This window comes from Struthio camelus, chromosome 1, assembly GCF_040807025.1.
Source record: "Struthio camelus isolate bStrCam1 chromosome 1, bStrCam1.hap1, whole genome shotgun sequence".
In the NCBI taxonomy this organism is placed as follows: domain Eukaryota; kingdom Metazoa; phylum Chordata; class Aves; order Struthioniformes; family Struthionidae; genus Struthio; species Struthio camelus.
Genome location: NC_090942.1, coordinates 124,483,758 through 124,511,100, shown reverse-complemented (window position 1 = coordinate 124,511,100; position 27,343 = coordinate 124,483,758). Strand labels below are relative to the sequence as shown.

Sequence of the window (27,343 nt, the reverse complement as noted above, 5' to 3'; positions counted from 1 at the left end):
TTCCTGATTAATTTACATACAGACATTCTTATTTCAGAGGAAAGAATTGTTCGGTTTAATCCAGAATAGGTTAAGCAGGAACAATTCCATGTGGAATAAAGCCCTGGGAACAGACTTGATGTTCCAAATCTTTTTAAAGTAATTAAAATAAATGCTTCTATAGATTCTTTCTAAACGGAGCTTTGCAAAGACAAAAAAGAGAGATTAGAGAGATTACTGCTATCCTAGCTGTAAAACACTTAGCATTGTCCTCTGTTTGTTGTTTAACTCGGCAGAGTAAATGATCACACACTGACTGCCTAGAAAATAAACTTGAGACTGATACTCGTTTTTAAAACATAAATGAGCTTTATTAACATTGAGACATGATAGGTGTGTAGGTCATGATGCAGACAGCAATAGAGTCTCTCTCTACCATTATGGTACATAACAAAGGTTGCAGAATTGTTCTTTTCAACTGTTGTATCTCAGTGACAGGTTAAGGCTTCTTATGCCTTGACCCAAGTCCTGTGGTAGTTGCAACTGGATCCACTAAAGGATTCAGGCATTGAACTCTACAGCTGTGATCAGCAAAACTCCTAATCCCAGGGGCAACTATAGACACATCAGTTTTTGGCAGTATGACTTTCCAGAGCCTGAAAACGTGGCTTCTGAGCATGCCCAGACAGACTCCCGCCTTCACAACACTGAGTGCTTGCCCTCTGTCTCCTAGACCCAAGCAGGATGTGCAAATTAAGGGTTTCTCCATCCTTTGCCGGAGGGATGCAGCTCACCTGGGGTTCCCAGAGCTGGCCCTGTTTGAAGGAAAAAGGAAAGAAAGTAGTTATTGATGCTTCCCTCCTCTTTTATTTAATAGCTTAATTGTTACAGCTCACCCAAGGTGTGGAGTGCTTGCCTTCAGCTCCATTGCTTTTGCCCGAGGAGCCTGAGGAGGACAGACACGTTGTGCTCCGAGAAGAGCGCTGCAGTCGCCAGCCTTTGAGGCTGCTGTGGCACCAGGACCCCTGCTCTGGTTACGTGGAAAATGGAAGAGAAAAAGGCCATGTGAAGAAGGCCACTGGAGGGCTTCCCTGAGAGAGCTGCCCTTCCTCTGTTATTTAATGTATATGATGTAAAGCGAGGACCGGGCCCCAAATCCTCCTCCATCTCTGGGGAGATGCTAATCGCTAAGGAAAGCGTCTCTCTCTGGGGCGCTTTTCTGTGTTTTTACTGTGTCTCCTGGAGCAACTGGGCAAAGAAGGAGAACGCGTTCTTTGTGAAGTCCTCGCAGACACTGTCCCTGACGTGCCTAGGTGTGCTCCCAGCCAGCCCTCGTGTGACTGTGGAGCAGGAGGATCCAGAGGCCAGCTACAGACCCGGCCAGGTTGTAGTTGCCCAGGCTGCGCGTGCTCGGAGGAACTTGCTGCACCCAGCGTTTTGGATTTCTTTTTCTTAGTAGCAGTCAGTCTTTACTCAGGCAAGACTTCCGCTGTTGTTAATCAGAGTTTGCCTCTGTGAAGGGTGAGGGCAGATTTTGCAGAAGCGTGTGTTCATGCTTAAACGGGCAGCTTGTCAACATACAGTTGGCAGCGCCTCAAAGTACACAAAGCGCATTGTTGCCGGATTTAGGCACAAATACGTCAGCTCTTGCCCCATGCTGGTTAAACACTATACAGTCTTTAAATATATAGATATATATATATTTATTTATTTCATTTACTGTCCCGAGCTTAACCGAATCAAACCCTCGCTTTACTAAGAGCGCTCCCCCGGGCCAGCGCACCCCCATCAGCATCGCCACCCACAGCATTAGGGGCTGCGGCGGCCGCTTGGGCGCGACGAGACGCGAAGCGCCCGCCGGGGCCGGCGGGGGCATCGCGGGGCCGAGCACGGCACCGCCCGGCCCGGCTCGGCCCGGCCCGGGGGGGGGGCGGCGGCTCAGGAAGTGTCGTCACGCTCCGCCCCCGGGGCGCTCCTGACTCACCTGGGCCGCGGCGGGGCGGCTCGGCGGCGCTGCGCAGTGCCGAGCCGAGCCGAGCCGAGCCGAGCCGAGCCGGGTCGGGGCGGCGGCGGCGGCGGCATGGCGCGGGAGAGCGGCTCGCCCTGGGCCGTGGGGCTGCTGAGAGCCTTCGAGGAGGGCGAGTTCGGCAGCTGGGAGAAGATCGGCTCGGGCGGCTTCGGGCAGGTGTACAAAGTGCGCCACCTCCACTGGAAAACGTGGCTGGCCATCAAGTGCTCGCCCAGCCTCCATGTGGACGAGAAGTAAGGGCCGGGCCGGGCCGGGGGTCCCGAGCGGCCGGGAGGGACGGGACGGGACGGCGGCGAGGGCAGGCGGAGGCGCCCCGCGGCCGGGCGGGTTTTGCAGCCCGTCTCCGAGCTGCCGGGCGTTGCGTGAGGCCGTCGGCGGGTGCCGGCTCGGGGCAGCCTCGTGCAGGTGTAGGTGCGGCCGAAGCGCACCAGCCTAGCGGAGAGTTTCCCCGCCTGACTGCTAAGCCGCGCTTGCGGTAACGGTTACCGATTTCTCTGGTGCGCGTTTCAGGCTTAGGGTAGCCAGAACGTAGCGCTTTCGTGTTCCCGTGCGGGCAGAGACGTGTGTCTTGGCAGGTACAGTGCAGAGGGGCGCAACACTGAGCGTGTCAGTACGAGACGGCTTGTCTGCCTCCGCTTTGGAGGGAGAATATAAATAGCTCAGGGACTTCTGCTCCCTTTTTTTTTTTTTTTCATTGTTATTAGGTCTTTTTTTTTTTGGCTCAGCCTACAGCAGGCATGCAAATGTAGGTAATTGCGCTTAAGAGCAGTTCAAACACTTCTGAGGCCAAACTCGATTACAATACTGTTTGACCTGCCGGTGTAACTTTATTTTTAAGAAACAAAACACGCGATATAGCCCAGAGTCACAGATCTGAAGAGTATACTTGAAAAAGAAGAAGCCAACCCAGCCCCACACAAATAAGGCAGGACTGCCGTGGCTGCAGCCTGTCTTGTAGCCCTGTTTACTGACAGCAACATGTATAAAGTGTGACTAAACGCAGCAAAGGCAGCCCTGCAATTAAATATTCCCGAGGCAAAGGTGGCCTTTGTCACGCTGAAGTGAAGCCCAGACCCACACCTTTAGTTATATCGTACCTAATGGGGCTGGCCTCCCTCAAGAATGAACTGTATTGCTTAGCTGCTTGAGGCAGGTTGGAAGCAGCCACCGCTCAGCTGCAGCATAGGTCTTGCCTGCTACCTCAGAGCCATTTGGGAAGCATTTTGCCCTGCCCTGGTCATGCGTGTATCGGCTTGCGCGAAAGTGTTAACGCCTGCTGCAGCGCCGCAGGCCATCGAAGGGAGTCCGGGGCAGGAAGCGCCAAGGAGCAAAAATGCAGGGTGGGATCTGAGGGGTCCCACTGCGGCAGGCTCCCTGCCATGGCGACAGTGAACCCTTTATCTTGCATGTGTGGTTGCCCTTCCATGCTGAGACTCTGTGTGGTTGATGGGGGGTAGCGAGCGGCAGGGTGAGTTCAGTGGTGACCAGGAGCCGGCGGCACACTCCACAGCCCCGGGCTGTGCTGTCTTTCAGGACCAGGTGCTGAAAGGAGCCTTGCTAGGAGAAATGTTTTCTGGCTTCAGTTCAGGGCCAGTCTTCTCCCTGCCACCTGCCCAGAACAAATCCTCACTGAGTAGTCTCGTGTGGAGCTGCGTTTCATGTTGCAGGTAAAGATACTGTATGGTGAGAGCTTCTTCCAGCTTATCTCCCTCTGCAATTAGCTGTGGCCCACAGTGGAGACAGAACAGTCAGCTCTGCGCTGTGCTGCGTGATCTGCGTGTGATGTGGGCCTATCCCAGAGGGGTCTGCCCTTTCCTGGGAGAGAAAGGTCATCGGACACGGCTTTAGAAGCATCCGTCTGTTTCGAAGGACAGTAGCAATCTCCCTGCAGGTCAGCATCTGTATGGAGGGAGGTGAACATGGCCAGGTCGTGTTCGTGGAGCTCTCCCGGTTCTGCCTGGATCTCTAAGGACTCTGCCAACTCGCAAGTAAATTCTGCAGTTCATCATTGAGATGTGGGATGGTTCTGTCACAAAAAGTTTTCCTTCTTGTGGTTTCTGTCAAGAAGGAGACAAATTGGTCCTAGGTCTGAAAATGGCAATAAGCCTGTCCTCGACAAAATTACTAGGATAGGGGGGCATCTTGCCCATTACCTGAATTGCTGGCTTTGCTATAGACATGGCTGATGTAACAGAGCAGGTGGTGTTCCCTCTTTAAAAGAGGAGAGTTTGACACACACACACAGGGTGACTGGGTTCTCTGTGAACAAAATGGAAAAGATGTCAAAGTTGTAGAGGGTGTTTTGGGTTAACTTGCAAGCCCTCCTAACCTTAAAGCTTCAAAATAGGTTTCAGACTTGATGATTATTGAGGCCTATCAAAAAAGTACTGTAGTAATTTTTCTGTTAATTTTGTTAATTAACTAATTTTTAAGCTAAAATGAGAATGTCTCTTGAAAAGTGTAGTAAATATTCTGGCTTATTTTTATTTGCATAATATGTTCAGAAATGATATTTTTTCCCCAAGAATAGACATTGGGCCTCAAAGCTGATATAAATCAAATTTAAGTTAAATTCATATTGAAGACAAACATTAAAAAATAGATCCCATTCACATACTTAATCCTCTGCTACTTCTGTTTTTCTTGGAAGTTTGCAAAAGATATACTCAGAAGTTAATTTTGATAGTCTGAGTCAAAAGCTGAGCAGAGAAGAACCTCAGGAAGTTCAATAAAGGGAAGCGCAGAGTACTGCACTAGGGAGGAATAACCCCATGCAGCAGGACAGGCTGGGGGCTGACCTGCTGGAAAGCAGCTCTCTGCAGAGAAGGCCCTGGGAATCCTGGTGGACAACAAGTTGAGCATGAGCCAGCAATGTGCCCTTGTGGCCAGGAGGGCCACAAGGTGGTGTCCTGGGGTGCATGAGGCAGAGTGTTGCCAGCAGGTGGAGGGAGGTGATCCTGCCCCTCTCCTCAGCCCTGGGGAGGCCACCTCTGGAGTGCTGTGTCCAGTTCTGGGCTCCCCAGGACAAGAGAGACATGGCACCGCTGGAGAGAGGCCAGCAGAGGGCTACAAAGATGATGAGGGGACTGGAGCACCTCATGTATGAGGAAAGGCTGAGGGAGCTGGTGCTGTTCAGCCTGGAGAAGAGAAGACTGAGGGGGGATCTGATCAATGTGTACAAGTGTCTGAAGGGAGGGTGTCAAGAGGGTGAGGCCAGACTCTTCTCAGTGGTGCCCAGTGACAGGACGAGAGGCAACGGGCACAAGCTGAATCACAGGAAGCTCTTTCTGAAGATGAGGAAAAAGTTCTTTGCTGTGAGGGTGACAGAGCCCTGGCGCAGGTTGCCCAGAGAGGCAGTGGAGTCTTCTTCGCTGGAGACGTTCAAAACTGGCCTGGATGTGATCCTGTGCAATGTGCTGTAGAGGTCCCTGCTTGAGCAGGGGGGTTGGACTAGATGATCTCCAGAGGTCGTTTCCAATTTCAACAGTTCTGTGATTCTTCGATGCTGCCACGTGTTGTAACATGGACAATTAAGTTTGAGAGCTGCTATGAAATCTCTGTGTTAGTATTCAGTGTGCAATCGAGTACCGCCTGTCTTTCCAATGGTTACAAGATGTGCAAATATTACAGGGATCCTGTGAACATGAAGACGTTCAGTAAACAAAACTGGCTTTAGAGTTTTGGAACTTTGTGGATGTGGGGCACCTGCACCTTGTAGTTAGTTTTGACAATCCAGTCATTGAAGTGTGTGTTTGTTATTTTACTGCAGCTTTTGGGTTTCAGATGCTTCAGGGTTAAACACCATTACTGGTGTTAGAAGTTGGGTGTTGGGGGTCCTTGGCCTTTTGAAAAGGCTTATTTCTGCAAAACAGAACAAAGCTGAATTTGTATGTGCTTTCCCTTTGATTCTTAGGCTGCTCTACCAAATCCCCTTTGGTAGTTTGAAACTACCAAAAAGAAAAAAGAGAGAGAGACTTTTCATCTGAAACTTTTCTATATAAGAAGCTTGTGCTATTCCATTGTAGGGGAGCCACACAAAATACAGCACTCTCTCTACAGTTCACAGATCGTCTGAGCTGGTCTAGCTGTATGTCTAGGTTGTCTAGCTGTATAACTAGCCTATGTAATGAAATTGTTAATGCAGGAGATTAACCTGGACTAGCCATTTATTGGAAGAATTATCACTGGTATTGGAAACATTGACCGAGTAACACAGAATTGTTTTTATTTGTTTGGTACCACGTTAAAACCCTGTTTGTAATGGTTTGGAGCTGGCAGTGCTTTGTAGCTCTCTCATTACGTTTTTGCAGACAGTAAAAGATTTGGAATAGCTCCCTTAGTAAGGTGGCCTCAAGGAGAAGAAAAACTGAATATACAGCCAGAAGTATTTTTACCTTTAAATCCCAGCCCTCTTAGACTACTGAGCCAAATTCCATTTCTAACACCTTATGTGCTCCTGCTTGGTGTCGCCTGAGAATGCCTGCATTCAGGGCAGAGGATGTTCATGATAAGCCTAAAGAGAAGAGTATGTGAACCAGAAGGGCAGAGAAGGCTAGCCTCCAGGACTTGCGGTGGAGAAAACAAACTTTTTTCTTTATCCATGTTGACCAGAATGGAAGTCTGATCTGGAAAAAAAAGAATGGCAAGCTCTGAGAGAGCAATATGGAAGTTGTTGTGGGTTTCTTATGACTGAACATAACAGATACTTGTACACATATACATATGAACATACGCATATGAACATGTACCGACTATAATGAGCATGAACAATGTAACGGTTCCCAAAGAGGGCTCTTGACGAGAGGCATTAGTAATTGGGGGTGACTACAACATATGGGGGAGGGTAGGTACGCTGTCTTGATTTGAGAGGGAAAAAGAGTACCCAAGGATTTTGCAGAAGGATGTACATGTACATCCTTTTGCAGAAGCTGGATTAGTAGGATTTAGAAATGTCTTGGTGTTAGTAGATGCTGCATTTATGTGGGTAGATGACAAAGGTGAATGAAATCTGCTCTGGATGTGTAGGTAGAACTTAATACTCACCTTGCACTCCTTAAAGAGTAGGGGAGAGCCTAACTGTCCTGGTGAACCTGTAATCCTGTCATACCAAGGCTGTGATTTCCATGCAGCAGAGATCTGTGTTAACCTGAAAGAGATCTCTCTTTTTCCCCATTTTTTGGCCCCAACACATTCTGTTCTGACAATGCAGTGTTTTTCCTCTCTTGTTCACTTTCTCTCTGAGGAGCAGTAGTGTAAAAATCCACATGAAAGCTGTGAACTGCTCAGTAGAGGTCATAGTATGTGTTTAAATATCTGCTGTGGTGCACATGAAAAGGGTCCGTGACAAAACACAGGAGTTCCCTGCTTTTATGGATATCTCCACAACCAGCAGTTTGTAAAAAGGTAACTTGCGTTTCTCGCAAGTTAGAGTGGTGTAGGAGGAGCTGTGCTGGGCTGGATCTCTCCTGGGCTGAGGGAAGCCTCACTGATCTGCTTCTGGAGACGGTTCAAGGAAGTCACTCCATTAGAGCTTAACAGATTTTTTTGTTTCCCTGGAACAATTTTAACTATTCTGTTTCAGACTCCATGGAGAGCATGTATGTTGAGTAGAATGTAAAACTATAAGGACTACCTTGTCAGTTTAAAGTTGTGTACTTCTGCCGACAGCGTGGTCTTCGTGGCACAGAAATAGGATACATGCAAATGTGGATGCAGTCATAATTCTTACTGTTCTTGTAGCAGGGTTTGTGGTATGAGAGTTGGGCCCTGGTCCCTTGCAAATGAGGTGAAGAGCAGGCGTAAGTCCCTTGTCTTTCCAGGAGAATCCAAAGAATGAAGCAACTGGTTGGATTAGAGAGTCTGACTTCAAGCAGAAGCAGACAGATGTCAGAGATGTCAAAGGTCCCACATATTAATTTATGTAATCTTTCTAATTGCTTTGAAAATGACATCTGTTATTGCCTTCCCTCTGTGACAGTCTGTTTGGCATTGAACCCAGTGCTAGATCTTTCTCCTGCCCTCTAATGCTGTTATGCACTGGATAGAGAGTATGCATCTCCATCCCTAGGTCTGCATGAGCTCAGTTGTCCTGTATGCAAGCCTTTTTTTTTTTTTTTTTTTTTTTTAATACTTTAATGTTAGGATATAGTACTGGAGGAGAAAGGGGAATGGAGCCAAATTGCTTAGGGAATTTAATTCTGATTCTAGTCGTGTAGATTTTAAACAAAAAGCTGTATTATAACTGCAAATGAGCAGGGGCTCGTCCTACGTTCCTTGACCGAGAAACTTCAGAATTCAGCTTCATAAGAATCTTTTCTTCCTTTGGTGATTTTGAAAGTATTCACTATTGGTGATAGTGTGGAATAATTTCTAAGCACTATGAGTAACTGAATAGTGTAAGAAAAACATACTTTGATCTGTTAAAACTTAACTTCAGTGATATCTAGAGCCTCCTTTGTTGTAGCGTTAGCACTTGCATATTGAAGCAACAGGCACATTGAGAGTACCTAAGATTATGTTGAGTGCCAGTTGCACCTTGCGCTTAGTAAAAAGGAAAGGTAAAAGAATTTTCGTCTTTGTCTGATGGAGAGGATCTTGGTTTAAAGAGTTATTTGTGTTAATAGAATTGATGTAAATGCACTCCAGGACATGACTAAGTTGTATTTTAGGGCTGCAAAGATGATGAGGGGACTGGAGCACCTCATGTATGAGGAAAGGCTGAGGGAGCTGGGCCTGTGTAGCCTGGAGAAGAGAAGACTGAGAGGAGATTTTATCAATGTATACAAATATCTAAAGGGAGGGTGTCAAGAGGGTGAGGCCAGACTCTTCTCCATGGTGCCCAGTGACAGGACAAGAGGCAACGGGCAGAAACTGAAGCACAGGAAGTTCCATCTGAACATGAGGAGAAACTTATTTCCTGTGAGGGTGACAGAGCCCTGGCGCAGGTTGCCCAGAGAGGCAGTGGAGCCTCCTTTGCTGGAGATATTCAAAACTGGCCTGGATGCAGTCCTGGGCAACGCGCTCTAGATGACCCTAGAGCAGGAGGGGTTGCACTAGATGATCTCCAGGGGTCCCTTCCAATCTTGACAATTGTGTGATTTTTTTTGGCTCTCTGTTTTTTGTTGTTGTTCTTCCCTGCCCCCAAAGGTAATGGGACCTATGTTTGAAAATTTGACAGGGTTACTTATACCCTGCCATAGTGACTCTATCACATCACTAGCTGCTTAGATTTTGAGTGCTCTGGATATCTAAAGATGCTCAAAGTGGTAATTCTTGCGTGCGTTTCTGGAGTTTTTTGTTTGTTTGTTTTTATCAGGCAAATGAGAAAAAGGGCGCTTGTCTGCTAGTTGAGTTAATACATTAAGTAATATCGGAGCCTGGTCCAAGCTGGAAAGGAGTTTTTTGTTTTGTTACAATTGGAAATTCTCCCTTCACTAGGGAGAATGCCCCATTTGAGCAGATCTCTCTGATTTTGGTGGTGCCTTCTCAGACCTTCGTTAGTCCAGGAACCCCATCCCTGGGAATCTAGTGGTTTTGGTTATGTTTAAGCTGTTGCTTGGTTCTTGCTTTGCCTTGGAGGGCTCAGACAGGTATTTTACATCTCTGACTCCAGAGCTCAGCCCGCTGAAGCCTGATGAATTTTGCTGGCTATGCATGTGGCTCGGGGGCAAGGAGTTGGTTGTGTTATTCATAGACGCTCCCTTCCAGCATGCCAAAGAACAAACTGGGTACTTGTCTACAAAGGCAATTATTTCACAAGAAAATTGCTGTAGGGAGCAGCAGGAGCCAACATGGTTAATGGAGAGAAAAGATCTCTCTTATTTCCCCGCCCCCTCCCCCCACTGCCAATATTTTTGTATTGCCCTCTTAAAAAAAAAATTCAGCCTTATCTTGCCTCTGAAATAGTTTTGATTCTTCATACTGGGTTAGATTCACTTCTAACGCTAATGTTAATTGTACCAGATTGCTGCAGGCAACGGGAGCTACTCCAGCTTTCTAGTAGAAAATGCAGGATACTGCATTTTTTTTAACCTGGATTGGGCTAATTTCCCACAAAAGGCAAAACAGAACACTTTCCTGCCTCTCTCAGAGGGGAGAGGGCTGGGGTCCTGGTAATCTTAGTGGCGAGCCTCAAGGCCTAGTTTAAGGGTTAAATGATGGCTCCTGAAATTGCTGTGTGGAAGCACTGAGGGTCCTTTTTTGCAGGCAGCCTTCCAGCGTGGTGGTGCAAGCTGTCACCTGGCTTGTTCAGGCCGCAGGCAGGTGCATGGGAATGGGAGATTTCACTGTGCTGGACTCTGTGTGACTTATGGTCCTTCGCTGGACTTGGGGTTTCGCTTTTTAGAAACCCAGAGTGCATCTAACTGGTGTCAGATTAAAAAGACAAAAAATGTTTGTTTCGGCTGATAGCTTTGCCACAGCACTGTGACAGGCGAGGATGCCCCTGGTGGCAACTGGTATCATTTTGTTAGTCGATTGCACATGTCACAAACTGTGACTGGGTCAGGATCTGACTCCAGATGTTTTCCAGAGCTCTTGGGGACTGGCTGATGGGATGGGCAAGAGTCTACCAGGGCTGGAGAAGGCTTCCTGGGTTTCAAAGTGTACGAGCGTCTGTCTTTTGATCCGTTGCTGTAACTGGTGTGCAGGTGCTTACTGAACTTTAAAAACAAACCTCTAATGTATTCCAGCAGAGCAAGTCTTTCGTAAACCTGGCAAGGGGGTGTCAAAGCAGCACTTTAAAAGAAAAAGTAGAACTTTCTGTTTACTAGGGGTCTGTGTTCAAACTTTGTCCTGTTACTTATAAAGTACTGTTCTCTGTTAATTTCCACTCCTCAGGTGTGTTACAAGAGCTGTCGTCTAGCAAGAGAGTCTCTGTGCAGGGGGTATTATATGTCTGACCTCCCTCTGTCCTCTTTTGTTAGTTGGTGGACGGAGGCAGCTGTGATTTATTGGTACCTGTGACCCAAAACTGCCCTATGTACTGCCTTTCATCATTCATAGCGTATGTGAACCTTTTTTCACCTGTCATGTGTGCTCCCTCTTTGAGGGGGCAGAAGCAGAGTTGGCCTAGAAAGGAGACCATTGCTTCCTATTTTGAACTTGGCTCCAAACAGATACTCCTAGCGGGAAGGCAGCGCTTAAAGTGCGGAAAGAGGACACTGCAATTAAGGGTCTTGACCTGGGAGGCTGTGTCTTCGACTGACTAATGCTTGGCACTTTGCAGGCTCAAACTTGAAGTGACCTGTAAACAACCCACAAATGCTCAGTCCATGTGCCACTTCTGGATGTGTTACATAACCTAAAATTGTAGGTTGGGGATTTTCAGCATTAGCTAGAGCTGAGTGAACATGATACTGAAATTATCAAGTCTAGATTTTGAGGAAAAGGAGGCTTTTGCTGTGTGCATCTAATTACAGTGGAAAACTTTTCTAAATAATGAATCCAGGGAATTCTTGCCCCAAGTCCTCCATCTCTGCATAGGTAGCCTGTGTCAGCAGGGCGGCTGAAGCAATGCTGTCCATGTTTGCTTCTGATTAATGAAGTCTTATGACTCACAAAAAGCTAATGACTTTAGCCCAGGGAGTTATGGCAGTGGTAAATCTGGCCATTACATACATTGTGCCTATTCTTAACAGAACAGCGTAAACATCAAAGTGGAGAGACGGGCTTTACACTAGGGGTATTTGCACTGTTGAAGTGTCCAACTTGCCTGTGGTTCAGCAGCTGTGAGCTGCATCTCATTAGAAGCATAAAACAGAATTAGTAAATGCGAAAGCATTCCTGGGATATAGGTGGGAGATGTAGCATGGTTCAGCCAAGTGATGATCGTGAAGTTTGTTTTTCAGTTTCACAGAAAACAAAATATTTGATGCGTGTTTCAGGGGAGGGGGAGGAAACAGCTATTCTGTCCTTCACTGTATATTCTTTTACTCAGGGAGCGTATGGAGCTATTGGAGGAAGCCAGGAAGATGGAAATGGCCAAGTTTCGCTATATCCTGCCTGTTTATGGCATCTGTAAAGAGCCAGTTGGTTTGGTCATGGAGTACATGGAAACGGGATCTCTGGAAAAGCTCCTGGCCTCTGAACCGCTGCCTTGGGAACTGCGTTTCCGAATCATCCACGAGACAGCGGTGGGGATGAACTTCCTGCACTGCATGTCCCCTCCGCTGCTCCACCTGGACCTCAAGCCTGCAAACATCCTACTTGATGCCCACTACCATGTCAAGGTATGTCTCGGGCATTTTGTGCCAAGCACCCACTTCTGGTACTGGATATTCCTGTGTGGCTCCTACCAAGCTCAAAGGCCTGAGAGAAACCAGAAACGTTTCTTTTGAGTTGGAAAAATCTCTCTCCCCCTGCCCCAACCCCTCCAATCCCCAAACTTTTCTAATTGATTTATGCACTGTTTGGGTGCATAAATAGAGGTAGAGCGGGGGGAAGCTCATGAGAACTCTCCTGAAGTTTCAGGAGGGTGGTAGTGTAGCAGCTTTGGCTTTGAGGCCTCATAGATTCTGTCTGAAATGTCCTTGCTGTTGTGTCATGAAACCAGTGACAACAGGGAGAGAAAAGCGGTGTGGACCTTTAAATCATCTATGCCATTTCTACAGCTCGCAGCGGCAACCTTCTTCTCTGTAGACTTTTCCCAATTTGTGCCCTGAATTAACTGCCCGAATCTAGTTTAGAGCTGGAGTCTAGGGAAGCAGAGTCCTGTCAGAAGCGAGTTATTTTCTCTTTTCATTCGCTCAGAGCATATACAATGAAAAAGTATTTCTGTCCTGACTGCTTATGCCTTCCAGAGATCAATCAAGGATTTTTTTATGGCTATATCAGCATCATATTATTTTCATTATCAGTTTCCAGAGCAAGCTAGCAAATTTCATGGCCTTTTCTTGTGAGATTCTGTTTTGACAGCTGGCCTGGGGAGACTGTGCTTGCTTTCTGATCCTTCCTATTGGAGAGGAGAGGGACTGAAATCTATCTTTTTCTCCTAGGTGTTTTCGAATCGGTGGCCAAACTCTTAACCTTCAAACTGTAGGATTAATCATGCTGCCTGGCTGCTACAACTCAGCACGAGTAGTCACCTTACAGGTTTTTATCAGTGCCATCTTACTTTTGCTCCCTGTTTTCCTGTTCCCCTCAAATTGGCCTAATGGCTTTGACCTTGCTGCACCGTTCTAAAAATAAAGTTTTCAGAAGAGGAAAATGACCCTACTGTAATGAGAGGATTGGAGCATGTTCTTAAAGAAGTCTGGCCTGAGATGAAGTCTCAGCTTTTTCACTAGGCCTTTTTGGTGGTCTACTTCTAGGAGGATTTTCATCCACAGATGTGAGGCAACTATTGGCAGTCTGCGGTACTATTACCCGAACCTGATGAGGGTCTGAGCTGTTAAAAGTGTGTTCTCATACTCTTGGTGCTTTGAGGCCATTGCTAAATATTTATTTACTTGAAGTTCGAGCTTGCTTGCATAACTTCTTAAAGTCCTAATTTTTGACTCACCACAAGCCAAGATATGAAGGTTGTATCTTTCTCACTTTTTCAAGAGATTGAAATGCGGCCTGATATTCTGACTACTGTGCAGCCTATATCTGGATGGTGATGTAATACAAGGGGGCAAAGTACGAAATGTAAAAATGGCTGTCTGCTGAGGTCATTGTTGACATTGAATATAGTTACTACTTGCTCTGTATATGAAACACATGAAGATCTTCAGACCTTATCCATTAAGTCCAGAAAACAGTGGTCTAATCCAGACAGTTTTTCAGCCATCAGTCTTTTAGATCTGCAGGCATGTTGGAAACTCCTGCAAGCAGCAATGCAGACATAGGAACCTACGTGCAAGCTAAGAGAGGTGCACGTTCTGTGAGGAGTCTTCACTTTAAAAATGTGGCCCCAAACCTTCTTTTTGTATGATGTGAAACTTGTAATTAAATTTCAGACCCTGCAGCTTGACTGAATGCACATTTTGTTGTTGGAAGGCTAATGAAGCTGGTGATTGAAGTGTTTTTACTTTTTAAATGTTAGTGTTAATTTAGGTGACCTGTCCCGAGTAGAATCCTAAAGCGAGTGAAGAGATGTTGCAGATTGCAAAAGAAGAGTTTGGAGGTAGGGAGGATTTTTATAAACTGTTTGCCCTTGAGCCAGGAAGCAGTCTTCCAGTGGAGCGCGTTAGAAATGCTTCTGTGCCCTATTGCTAGTTAAATGGAAACACGCCCTTCTTCTTTTGTAAGCACAACACTTACTTTAAAACCCCAAGTGAGGATGATGACTAACGCAGTGGTGTTGTGCAGAACTTATCATCTAGTGGGTGCCTCCATATCATAAAGCTGTCTCCTGTGTATTACATAAGAGTTTGTGCTGAACTTTGTTAATTGGGAGGATAATTAAGAGCATGGAATTAGCCAGAGCAGGGACATAGATAGCTATTTATTAATATTTCTTTCAAAGGTGTGTTGGGGGGTTCCTTGGCTGTTTTAGCTATATGTATATAATATGTATAACTTCTATTTAAGATAAGGCTTTGTTGTTTCTTGTAAGATGTATGCATGTGTGCTTGCTCCCCTACCCTACAAGTGGTGGTGGGCCCCAGTGCTGAAAGGAGCCTGAGGTGGGAGGCCTCCCCCCCAATGTCCTCATCCATCTCAGCTGCTTTAAGCTGTGTGGTTTGCTTGGGAGAACTATTCACAGGCAGCTAGCAGGGATCAGGCTCTCTGTTTTTTTTTTTTTTTTTCTTTTTCCATTATTTTCAACCTCTTGCTTCCATTTGTATTCAAAAGCCTCCCTGCCCCTCTCTGTAGCGTTTCATATATGCAGCCTTTCAAATACTTGGGCTGTTTAATACCAAGTTAAGTTTTTGCTTAACTGCACCATGTCAAGTGAACTCTCATTGTTCAGCCCTCCCATCCTCTATTGAAATTGTGGATCTCTCTCCTGAGCCCCCTGTGCTGTGGCAATCACTTGCGGGGAGCTGGTGCTGGGGAAGGAGCACCACCTTCCAGCACTGCCCTTACAGGCTCTTAGTTTGGTAATTTCCTGCTTCGATGTGATCTCTCTCCAGGGCCCTCAGTGGGTGAATACAGCCCCCATATGCAGCAATCTCTACCCAAACTTGTTGCCAGCTACTGTGCCCACATACTCTCTGTGTCTTCTAAAACTTTCTGGCACTTCCAAAAGAAAGGACATAGATAAATGTGGTGGCACTCTCAATATCTGAGTGTGCGGAGACTTTGGACAGAGACAAACATTGGATATGCCCGCCTGTAGAGATTAAAAATTAATCTGACTGCTTTATGTGACCTGTTTGGTGAAGCAAACCTTTTGGTGAACCTGGTCCCTGAGTGCAGTGCACTGGACTTTTGAGTCTTATTTGCAGGAAGAAAAATAACATGCAGGATTAGAAGCTAAACGCACACTTCAGGACGGTGTGTCGGGAGCCATCAGTGAAAGTACTGTCCAAGCAGTATTTTTGTTTCTGGGAGCTAGATCCCTGCACTGTTTGGAAATAGCTGGCTTTACTACTCACTGTAGTTACTTGAGCATATCTGCTACCAAAAAAAATTGTGGTCTCTACAGAAGCTCCAAAAAGTAACTCGACAAGCCCAAACATGTAGAGCTTTGCAAGCGAGGGTGTTCTTTACAAACTAGAATGGAAGCACCTGTAAGTGACAGAAATGGACAAATGCCTCTGCACAGCATACTTCATTAAAAAAAAAAAAAAACAGTTTTATGGAAAATGATCTTCGAATTTTGGAATCTCGCAGTAGGTGTTGCTGTGATATACGCAGGAAAACATGTATAGCTCTCCTCCCAAATTGCTACTCACGTGTTTCTCCTTGTTCAGACCTTTAAAAAAACAGAGCCTGCGTGAGCTGTCTGAACACGAACAATCCCACTGTCTGTGTGGGCTTTGGCCGGTGTTTCTTCTCTTCCTGCCTTTTCACCACGTGTTTTTCATGGAGCGGTCTGTCGCCTCCATGTCTCCTCTGAAGTGTTCTGATATTACGTATGCTTTTGAAGCCCGGCAGGATCCATCTGAAGTAACTAGAATTAGGAGTAAGATTATGGTTTCTGTCTGATAGTGGTGGAGGGCAGATACCAGGGTGGGTTGCAAGGGCTGCCCCATAGGTTTGCAGGTAGCAGGGGCGTCAAGGAAGAAGTATGCATGCTACCTGCCTACAGGTGCTCTGTGTTCACTACATTTACCAGCCACATGCTGTAGACCTAGGTACATGACAAGCAATTTAAAGGCAAAACAGATCAGCTAAATGGCTGTTTTCCACCCACTGCACAGTTCCCTCTGATGTTAAAAGAAACTGCATGACTAATACTCCATGCAGTGTGAAAAATTTACCCTAAAGGAACTAATGAAACCCACAAAAGCTGTCTTCACAACCTTATTCTTGTGTTGCAGTCTGAAAGATGTAGTACTTAAATACTGCAGAAAGCACTGGAAATTAAATACGATTGAAGTTCAGCTCTACAGATGAATTTCCTTTTAATCTATATAAAACCTAACCCTTCACACAGGGTAGGAGTGGGTCAACAAAGCTGGAGTTCTTGCTAGCCCAGTGAGAGAGGGTACCCTGTGCCTTGGCTGTTTGCTTCGGTTTTTGGTTCAGAATGAGATCCTTTCAATCTAGTGTGTTTGGCCTTGCGCGTCCAAAAGATCCACACAGCACAGCTGGTGGCTGGTTTTCTCAACACAGGAGCGTCACTGAATGTGCTCTCTGTATTTCATCTTTTTGCTTAACTTACACGGTAGGAAACCTAATGTTGTTTAGTCAAGGAGGAAGGTGTATTGCTTTAATTATGCCCGCGTACCGTATGGGTTTCTTCAGACATATGTAATTCTCTACTTTGGGTTAGTCAAAGGATAGCCGGATAGCCGTGCTCTGCCAAATCAGATCTGCTCAGACTTGCAACAGTTGGATCGTTTATTAACCTGACACCACGGGCTTGGGCGATGTTGGGGTTGTGCTTTTGTTCTCCTTGGGAGCATTGAGTGCCCAAAACTCCTGCAGCATTTACTGGGGGCAGTCAGTTCAGCCCTTTGCAGGACAGTTGGCTTGCAAACACAGGTCTCTTGCCTGTTCAAAACTTTCCTGGACTGCAGTGTTTGGCTCACTGAAGAGGTTAGCAATCCCCCTCTGAGAGTATAACCCTACAGGCAGGAGAAGCTACCCATCCAAATGCTTTGGGAGAGGAAGGGCTCCTGGATTGCCTTGCTTTGTTTTCCTCAAGTCATTCCCACATTACCTTACAGATTTAAGATACAGACGGGCAACCGGCTGGATATACCTGTGGGTTGGGGTGCAGGACGTCTGCAGTTCCTAAGCTCACCTCCGTTTAGCTCCCTCTTCCTGGGGGAGGTTCCTCCCGGAGCTGTGTGGGTGCTTTGTTTGTTTTATGACAGAGGGAGATTTCTGATGTTTGACGAGCCATGGCTGCATAGTCTGCCGGTTCTCCTGGGGACTGAAGGTGCTTGCAGTTTTCTCCCTTTACAACGACTGAGGCGTGTTACAACTGGCTTTGCGGTATCTTTAGAGAGAAACTCTGAAAGCGTAAAGCTGGAGCCTATTTCAAAAAAAAAAAAAAAAAAAAAGAAGAGAGAGAGAGAGAGAGAGACAACAAAACCTTTTTTAATTACGCCGTGTTGTTTTGAGGAAGAACTTCCTCAAAGGAGAAGCCGTAGCAATCGGAAGGGTGCTAGGGGAATGAGTCATTGAAAAGGCTATACATTTATTCGATAAAAATGTTTAAATCTGGTTTTGGGGGTGTGTGTGGGGGGGAATCTTGTCAGCTTATCTAGCATATAGACAAAAATCAGTGGACTGAGTGGTCCAAAAAGGCTCGACTTTTCTTGAAAATTCCACTTAGCAGAATGGATATTTTTGACCAGTGGGAAATAAGTAACACAAAGGAAATTCCTTGCCTATCTGTTTGCTTAATGATTGGTATGCCTTTGAGAGCAAATGAATGCATATTTGTTTGACACTTCAAATTAAAGTGGAGGTGTGTTTTCCTTTTTATAACTTGCTGTCACTTGTTTTGTTCATTTCAGCTGCGTTCACTGCGTCACTGCACCAACTTGCTATAGCTGCTAGTTGCCAAAAAGAATTCCCTGCCTTTTTTGTTTCTTTTCTTGTTTGTTTTTTTTCCCCCTCTCTCACTTTATACCTCTGGTGTTGGGCTTAGTCCTTGTTGGCACAGTCTGTGTAACACAGTGATATCTAAAAGAGCAGTTGCCTTGCACTTGTTGGGAAAGTCACGGTCTGGAAGCAGGCGCTCAGAACACCGACAGAGCTTAACGCATGACGTGACGTTTCGTAGGGAAGGGGGAGGCAATAATTGCATGAACTTACAGTTTGCGCCAGCTAAATTTGACTGGTCTTAAATTGAGATAAATTAGCCAACTGTTTATTGTGTTTGCCATATAAGGGGCTAACAAGCTGCTGCTTGCAAAAACTGCTTGCGTATGTGATTTTTTTTTTAACTTATCCGTAAAGAAAAGCCTACCATAGTCCAGTGCTTCCGGAGTTGTTTTTTTCTTAGCTTGACATTTCTGAATGGCAATTCACTGTATTTTATTAGATCTTCCTGTTACATCTGTCTTTGGTTACCCCACAAAAGCTTTGTTAACTCCTCTGAAATGTAATGGTAACATGCACTTCTACACCCTCCTCCTCCTTCTTTTGCAGATTTCTGACTTTGGACTTGCAAAGTGCAATGGCTTGTCCCATTCCCATGACCTTAGCATGGATGGCTTGTGTGGCACAATTGCATACCTTCCTCCAGAACGCATTAAAGAAAAAAACAGGTGTTTTGACACCAAGCATGATGTGTACAGGTCAGTTAACTGTAGGAATATCTAAAAGCACTTTAAATAATACTGTAAAATGAGCTTTTTTTTTTCCTGATTATAAAACTTAATTGAGCACAAAACCCCCAAATTCTGTTTGAACCTCATCTTGCAAAGGCTCATGTTTACTTTGCTTTATGCAAAGTCTTTGCAGGGTAGAGGCCTTTTAACAAACTGCAGCTGATCCTGGGGTCTTGGACATTATGGAAATAATTTCAGGTAACGTTTATTTATTAGGAACTGGCATGGGAAGCACTCTGCCCACCTCTGATTTCCCCATCAAGAGGTACGTTCTGACCTACTTGGAAAATTGAGTCTGTGACAAAATGCTTAGCAATCCTTAGTGCGTTTCATCACTAGGTCTTTGGTCTCTTTTCATGGTGAGGTTATGAGGAAAAGGAAATCATAGCTGTGAACTACGAGATATATAATGTTCTAAATGGAAGGTGCATTTTTTATGATCATCTTGCAGTGCAAAATTATTAAATAACATCTGCAGTCGTTCTCTGCTGCACTCCGGTTTTGTTAGTTGTTGGTTTAAAGCAGTTGGTAAATGTAACCAAGAACCCAGCAGTCTGCAGGTAGTCCCCATGTTCACTGCCTCAGGTTCCTCACTGAAAAAAACTAGGCTTTCAGGTCATGGTTCTTGGCTGCATCTTGCTGTGTGTGTTTGTCAGCTGAATTAGATGAAGAAATGAAAGCTAAGGACAGACAGCTAATGAAAACAAATTACACTTCTTTGAGGATTTTTAAAGTTTTTCTAGTGATCTTTTTTTTTTGTTTTTAAAGCTTTTCCATTGTGATTTGGGGAGTTCTCACACAGAAAAAGCCTTTTGCAGGTAAGCCTGACTTATGTGGGTTATGTCAGAACTTGTTTCCTTTCTCCCTTGGAGAAGCACGCTTTCCTCCCCACCAGCCTGAGATTACAAGCTGATGTGTCTGATGCATTTCTTCCAAATTTCTAGTGTCTTGTACAGTGGACACTTGTAAGTGCTCAAATTTCAAGTCAAATTTTAAGTCCTCCTTTGTCCTACACTGTGAAAGCGGAATCCATTTTGCTTTGGCTGGAGTTTGCTGTACAGATCCAGATAAGTGTGCGGCCTGCTCAGGCTTCTCGCAGATGTTTGGGGCCTGCAAGGAACAGCGCAGAGCAAAGCCACCGGGCAGGCAACTGTACTGCCTTCAGAAACAGCTACTCTGTAGAGAGGTCCTATAGTTTGTTTGTAGATGGTGGGTAGAAATTTGTTTATTTAAAAAAAGAAAAAGCTGTCTGTGAGAATAAGGCTTCTTTCACTCACGGACAGCAGTTTTTAACTAATACACTGGAAGTAAATGTTACTGAATTGCTGAATATATTGTGGGAGAATAAGAATAATTTCTTCTTTTCCTCCATTGATAGAAGAAAGTATTCTGAATCTAGAAAAGGCATGAAAACTTTAACCTCTTACACTGTTATGCTCTTAGAAAAGACCGAATTCCTTTCTTTTGCTGGGAGTTCTTCATTTGTGTGCTTTTACTTTACAGAGGAAAACAACATTTTACATATTATGGTAAAAGTAGTTAAAGGCCACCGCCCAGAGCTACCTGCTGTTTCCAAATCCAGGCCTCATTCATGTAATAACTTGATCAAACTGATGCAAAAATGTTGGCAAGATGATCCTGGTGAACGGCCAACATTTCAAGGTAAGATTTCCTCCTAACCTGGCTGCCCATTTCTTCTATGAGTCATGTTATTGCTCAGGACTCTGTTAATCCTTGGGGTAAATGCTGTGAACCTTTGTGACAGAATAAATAGAGCACGTTGTGTGGTGGAGACAATGATAGAGGCCACTCATTCATTTGCAGAGGAAGGGATTATGTGGGGACAAGTCTGACCATGACAGTGTTATGTAAACACGTTAGGGGTAAGATTTGTGCTGAACCAGCTGATCTGCTTAGCCATTACCTTGGGGGAGATAGTTTAGGTTCATTTCTGATAGCATGTATCAGGGTGTATGCCAAGCCTGGGTTTGGTGTGGTTTTTACCATACCAAAGCGTTAAAGGCCCTGTTTCCTAGTATGAACTGTTGTATGTCAAGAAACTGAATTATTTTCTTAAAATAATTCTTATTGTTGTTTTTCTGGCAATAAAAAGGCAACCATAGTCAAAGGTTTCAGAGCATTTAAGTTAAAAATGCAAAACTGCATCTTTCTGCAAATGCAGAATAATGTAGTAACTACTATCTCCAAGTGTCTTTACATTAGTATAAACTAGAGAGCTTTATCTCTTCCTACCCCCTTCCTTCTGCCCAAACAAAGTAGGGGGACTGAAGGATCCCGTCTTTCTGAAATATGTATCTGAGTCTGCCAAGCAGCTAGCAGCAGACTGGTTCCCATTTCACAGCCTTTCACTGTAGCCACCATGTAACTGATGTTACAAGTGAAACTGGTGTGAGCATGAAAATGAGCTGTTCAGTTAGTTGTATGCCTTCTGTTTTCAGTTACCCACTTACCACCCCACCTAGCACCACATCACTGGATGTGAAAACTTTCACCCACAATATCTCAAAGCTGTTAAGCTGCAATGGTAGAGAAAGGCAGCAGGGCACCTCGGAGAAGTCTGCTATTAAAAGCAAAAAACCTGTCTTGCTTTCTTTGAAGAAATCACTTCAGAAACAGAGGCCCTTTGTGAAAAACCAGAAGATGAAACCAAAGAAGTGCTATCTCAGGACGTGGACGCCAAGAGTTCCCCAGAGCAGCAGTCTGAGGTATTTTTTCTTTCTGCCTGGTGTTAAAGCACACTAAGTTTGTGCAAGGAACAGGATCTTCTGTGACCTGTAGCTTCCCAAGCAACCTTCTCTTGGATGCTTTTGGGCACCCGCTTGCCTTGTAGAAGTGGGGCTTGATGAGTGACAAACTGGGCCAGGAAAGCCTCTGCACAGGACTGAGCTCAAGTGGCTCCTCAGACTGTTAAGGGAGAACAGGACAGTTAGGAAGTAGAGGCAGGAACTACATGGGTGTGACTCACCTTGAAAATTGCTGTAGACGAAAGAACCATGTGGCTTTAGCAGCTGCGTGGAGTACTGATGAAAGCTTGTCTCCTGCATCGGAAAATTTTCAGTTACTATGCTTCATTTAATAAGAACAATGCTTAAAGGTTACCTGCAAATTAACAAAGTTAGGCTTCCTCTTGTACAGTCTCATGCTCTGTTTTCCTTACTAAGCTTTCTAAAATGCTTATGTGCTTCTCTTGAAGGGAACGGCTGCACTATCCCAGCCAAAGCAGGAGCCTGTTCCAGCATCAGTTAAGGATTACAGTCTTTCAGAATTGTTGTCCCAGCTGGATTCAGGGATTTCTCAAACTATGGAAGGCCCTGAGGATCTCAGCCGCAGTTCTTCTGAGTCCAAGCTTGCATCCAGTGACAACAAACGGCTTTCGGGAGTTTCATCTGTAGATTCAGCTTTTTCATCTAGAGGCTCCCTTTCCCTCTCCTTTGAAAGGGAGACTTCAGGGAATGGTAAGTGTGTGTGTTTGCATGTGTGTGTGTGTGTGTTTTGATGGTGGTAGTTTTTGTTTTGTTTTGTTTTTAGTTGTTTGGGCTGCAGCGTGGTCATACAAAAAATAGCATTCTGGAAATCGCTGTTCGTCTTGCTTTCTCTTGCTGTCAGCACTATGAATTTGTTTACCAGAAGTAGTTGTTTAAAGAAAACGAATGAGGTGGTTCCCAAACATGGTCTAATGAGAAATAATAAATCTCATTTACTTCTGAAAGCAAGTGACCTGAATTGCCATCAAAGCAATTACAGAATCAGTCATGTGAAGGTTGATTGGATGGAAGATAGCCTAGTCCAGCTTCTTGCTTGGACCAGGACTATAGCCAACACCAGGTGAGGTCAACTGAGCTTGTGGCTTTACTTCAGTTAAACTGAGCCCAGGTTTGAGCACCTGTTTGGAGAAAATTCAAGCTACTTTGTCAGCAGTTCCCATGAATGCTGTAATAAGTCATCCCAAAATCTCCCCTCCCCCTTTTTCAGTCCAGTACTGCAAAGAACGGGCCTCTGAAGCTACCTGCTGTGCTACCTGGGGGCAAATAACGTTCTGCAGGTGTCAGAATTGTGATGGTGTCTTCTTCCATCTAGATATCGGAACTACAGACATACAGAAGAGGAAGCTAACAGAGGCCATTTTATCTGGAGACACTAGCAAGCTGATGAAGATCCTCCAGCCTCAAGATGTTGATATCGTTTTGGATGGAAACTCCAGTCTCTTGCACTTGGCTGTTGAAGCTGGTCAAGAAGAATGTGTCAAATGGCTCCTGCTGTACAATGCTAACCCTAACCTCACCAACAACAAAGGATCCACCCCTCTTCACGTAGCCATTGAGAAAAAAGTGAAAAGCATAGTGGAGCTGATTATGGCAAGGAAAATTAATGTCAATGCCAAAGATGAGGATCAGTGGACTGCTCTTCACTTTGCTGCCCAGAACGGGGATGAGTTCAGCACCAAAATGCTGCTTGATAAGAATGCCTCCTTAAATGAGGTAGATTTTGAAGGGAGAGCTCCCATCCACGTAGCCTGTCAGTACGGCCAAGAGAATATTGTGCGGATTCTGCTGAGAAGAGGCGTTAATGTGGATATCAAAGGAAAGGATGACTGGGTGCCACTGCACTATGCTGCCTGGCAAGGTCATCTTCCCATCGTAAAGCTTCTGGCCAAACAGCCAGGTGCAAACGTGAATGTGCAGACCGCGGATGGGAGGACCTCCCTGCATCTGGCTGCTCAGCGAGGACACTACCGAGTAGCTCGCCTACTCATAGACCTGGAGTCAGACATCAACATACAGAACGCTCTCTCGCAGACTGCTCTCCACATAGCTGCTGAAACTGGCCACACAAGCACATCGAGGCTGCTGCTTAAACACGGCGCAGACATTGAGGCAGCAACAGCGGAAGGATGTACTGCTCTGCACCTGGCATCTCGCAGTGGCCATTTAGCAACAACAAAGTTGCTGATAGATGGAAGGGCCAATGTTCTCGCCAGAGGCCCTTTAAACAGGACAGCGTTACATCTTGCTGCAGAAAACGGGCACTCTGAAGTAGTAGAGGAACTTGTCAGTTCAGGAAACATCAATGTTTCTGACAATGAAGGGTTAACAGCTCTTCATCTGGCTGCAAGAGGAGGGCACACAAAAGCAGTTGAGGTTCTTCTGAAGCACGGGGCGCTGCAAAGACCCACGTTTCAGTCCCCGCTACAGCTCACTCAGCAGAGCAGTAAAAGCTCAGTTACTGTGTTGTTAAGTGAGACTTAAGCAAAAGGTACAGAACTTGCTGCCTTCCCATCTGCTGTGAGAAGGCTGCTGGAGCTTGACTGGTGGGGGACCTTCTCCAGCTGTGCAATGGCCTGCTCGTCAGCAGTGTCAGTAAATGGACTGAGGTGCAGCCAGCCAGAAGCCATGTGCGTCTGAGTGTGTGAGTGACAGCACACATGGACTAAGGCTAAATGTAAGACTAAGAGCTGGAGTCTGCCACACTGTGGTCTGAATTGGTCATTCTGAGTGTCTGCCCTGTCTGTATAATGATACTCCCTTCCTAAGGATGATGTGAGAGTACAACTGATGTCTTTTTTTTTTTTTTGACATGCCAGAAATATTTAAAAACTAGCATTCTGTCTTCTCTTTTCTTCAGAAAGAAAATGAGATAGATTTCTGGTTTATTATAGTGATTTATATTTTAGGCTTAAAGCCTCCGTGATAGGATAAACAGAACACAAATCTACTTGAAATGAATGCAAGAGATGAGGAAAGGGCTATTTAAAATACACTTAACCCTGAAGCCTGGCTAAATTTCAGTGTCAGAGGGCACTCCTCTGTTTAATGGAGAAATACGGTTTATGAACTTCAGTGTACTCAGAATGGTTGAGGTAAACTATCATTAGCAAGTGCTTTCAATATCTGAACCAGGGAAAGATCCAAAAAATCAGCTCAGCACTGATACAAGATGGTACTGTATATGAATGTATGTACTCTAAGATCAGTAAGTTGAGTTAGGTGCTTAGTGGTTTGTTGTGTAAAAAAAAACCAAAAACAAAAACAAAACAAACCAACAAAAAAACAAAAACCCCAAACCCCCCAAACTAGAATTCATACTGGACTTTAAGTGGATGGTATATTCTAACACATTATGCCTGTTGGCAAGACAAACTTTGGAGGGGTGTGTTAGGAAACTAAACCAACCAGGACACAGTATGTGTCCTAAGAGAATGAACTGTGTGATGACTAGATTGATATACTGTGTATATAGTATTTGTATCAGTTGTATGCTTTTTTTTTTTCTACTGAAGAAAATAGATTGCTTAGAGTGGGTATGTTTTAATACACCTTTAATTTCACTCTTTTCGAAGTTCAAATATGATCCATTATCAATAAAAGATTATGTTCCATATCTGCCTGTTGTGTGCTGCTGCTGGTTGATGGTTTTTCAGTTTCTTTAACAACTGTGATGTATTTAATGATGTTAAAAGCAGAGCTGTTGAACTGTAGATCCTAGGACTAGATCCTTAGTTTCTAAATTCTCCTTAGCTTTTAGATACTAAGCTGGGAACACAGGAAGGGCTGTAAGCATTTAGGGTATTTGTACAAAATCAGTGGACCAAATTTAAAAAAAAAAAAAAAATCACATAACCTGGCCTGTATGCGCTTAACACTGATATTTAACTGGGCTGCTTTCCTCTGATACCATGGCTGCTGGGAGTTAAGCTTTCTTTCCCATCGTGAAGCAAAGTGAATGTTTCTATGTATCCCCTGTCATCACCAAGTGCTGCCTCGTGGGCTGCTGGCCGGACGGGTGCCTGGCCTCTGCCCTGTGGTACCATCCCACCACACATGCCACAGGGCAAGCACAAACGTGCCTTGCTTTGCTCTCGCCTTCCCCTGACAGCAAAGCTGGTTCTGCTCTCTAGATTTTGCACGTACCTGGTGGCGGTGATATGAATGCCAGTGCTACCTCAGTATAGATATAGGAGCCAAAGTGCTCCCGTGGGAATCTGTCCCCCTAAAAGTCAGTACTTGCTTAAAAAAATACCATTCCCCTACTGAAGATGGTATCGGTAGCGGCTGAGGGCAATAAACAAAGAAGGATGGTGTTTGCAAAGGGAGCAGGGGGACTGCACAGGGGAGCCTACTTACATCTCTTAAAGCATACATCTCTTAAAGCAGTCTGTTGTATTTAAGATCTCACTTTTAAAATATGTCAGAAGCTTGACATCCCCTTTGCCTGTTCTCTGCTTCCTTTAAATTTTGTCTGTGGACCACATAAGAGCTATAGTCCTAGGGAACAGAGGATCTGGGTTAAAGTGATGGTACTGCTAATGCAAAAAGCCCTTCAGCCAGACTGCAGGTAGTACACAACTTCAGATAACTGCTCTGTGAGCAGTTTGAAACATTCCTCGATCCAAGAAGGGTACCTCTATGCACCTGCTTGCTACTCCTGACACCAAGTTTCTTTCGGCGTAGGGCTTCTCGCTTTATATAGGCATGTAGATGCAAACTACTGCCTATGCGAGTCAGTACACTGTCTGCCTGATGAAACTGTGTTAGGGAGTAGATAATAATGCCATGCCAATATGTGGAGGTTGCAAAGAAATACACTTTATACCTGAGTGTGGAGGTCACTGTGAGCTTCCTAAAGGAGATGACAGTGAAGCTTCTCATTAAACAAACAAAAACATCACAATTTTCCTACTGCTTCTTTCAACCTCTTCTGAGACCAATAAAATTTTCATCTGTTTTATTAAGCCGTACTTAATCAGTATCTCCTTATAGAAAAATCTAACCACAGACGACTCATTCTCTCAAGTCCTGTGCTGTTGTGATTAAACATTTGGCCTAGCCTGGGACACACCAGACGTTGCTATTGGAAAGTCCTCTGAACAAACAGCATCAGCCAGAGTGAATTTTGAGATACTTTTATTGCAGTGGTATTTGCCTAAACTCCAAAAAGCAGTAAGACTAGCTAACAGCAGTCTTGTGCCTGCTAATAAAGCTGGTGCGTGCCAGCTAGACAAGGGGAAAGTACATGTACAAAATACTTCTAAAACACATCAAGCATGGCCTTGCCAGTACATTCCTTCAGTGCCTAATAATAATAGCACATTGGCTTCTAATTAAACGTGAGGCCACACTCATGAGTCTTTATTTTCCATGCAGTCTTTCACAATACATAGCACCAGTTATGTATTACATAGAAGGCTGGCTCTGGGAAAAAACAACAAAGGGCTTGCATGACATGCTGCCAGTATTGTAGTCGGTTTACTTACCTGGGAACCAGCCTTCCTTGGGGCAGGAGGGGTGAATGGGGGTGCAAAATTAGCACTAACATGGCAATTATGAATTACTGCCTTGTAAAGGGCTCCTGTGGGTGACTTTCCTGTTTGTTCATTCGTTCGTGTGTGTGTGTGCGTGTGTTTTGTTCTCCAGCTTGCTTACAAGCATGTCTTTGG

The 27,343-nt window shown here is 45.1% G+C and overlaps 1 protein-coding gene across 2 annotated transcripts; it reads left to right on the top strand.

The window, feature by feature from the left end:
• Positions 1–2,009: 2,009 nt before the first annotated feature.
• On the top strand, positions 2,010–25,285 carry RIPK4 (receptor interacting serine/threonine kinase 4). 2 transcript variants are annotated; one of them, XM_068914495.1, is made up of 8 exons: positions 2,010–2,241; positions 11,946–12,237; positions 18,707–18,855; positions 19,657–19,706; positions 20,392–20,550; positions 21,508–21,614; positions 22,103–22,364; positions 22,987–25,285. In XM_068914495.1, exons 1-8 carry the CDS (start codon positions 2,060–2,062, stop codon positions 24,153–24,155), a joined length of 2,370 nt encoding a protein of 789 aa, XP_068770596.1. In that variant the 5' UTR covers positions 2,010–2,059; the 3' UTR covers positions 24,156–25,285. The 2 variants fall into 2 exon arrangements, with proteins under 2 accessions (XP_068770596.1, XP_068770608.1); XM_068914507.1 differs by lacking the exons at positions 2,010–2,241; positions 11,946–12,237 and adding an exon at positions 19,105–19,153.
• The last annotated feature ends 2,058 nt before the right edge of the window (positions 25,286–27,343 follow it).

Bases quoted from the DNA above. Each gene is read 5' to 3' on its own strand.
- RIPK4 (XM_068914495.1), top strand. From the start codon at position 2,060: ATGGCGCGGGAGAGCGGCTCGCCCTGGGCCGTGGGGCTGCTGAGAGCC. The intron at 12,238-18,706 runs GTATGTCTCGGG...CTTCTTTTGCAG, and splicing joins ATGCCCACTACCATGTCAAG to ATTTCTGACTTTGGACTTGC. The intron at 21,615-22,102 runs GTATTTTTTCTT...CTTCTCTTGAAG, and splicing joins CCCCAGAGCAGCAGTCTGAG to GGAACGGCTGCACTATCCCA.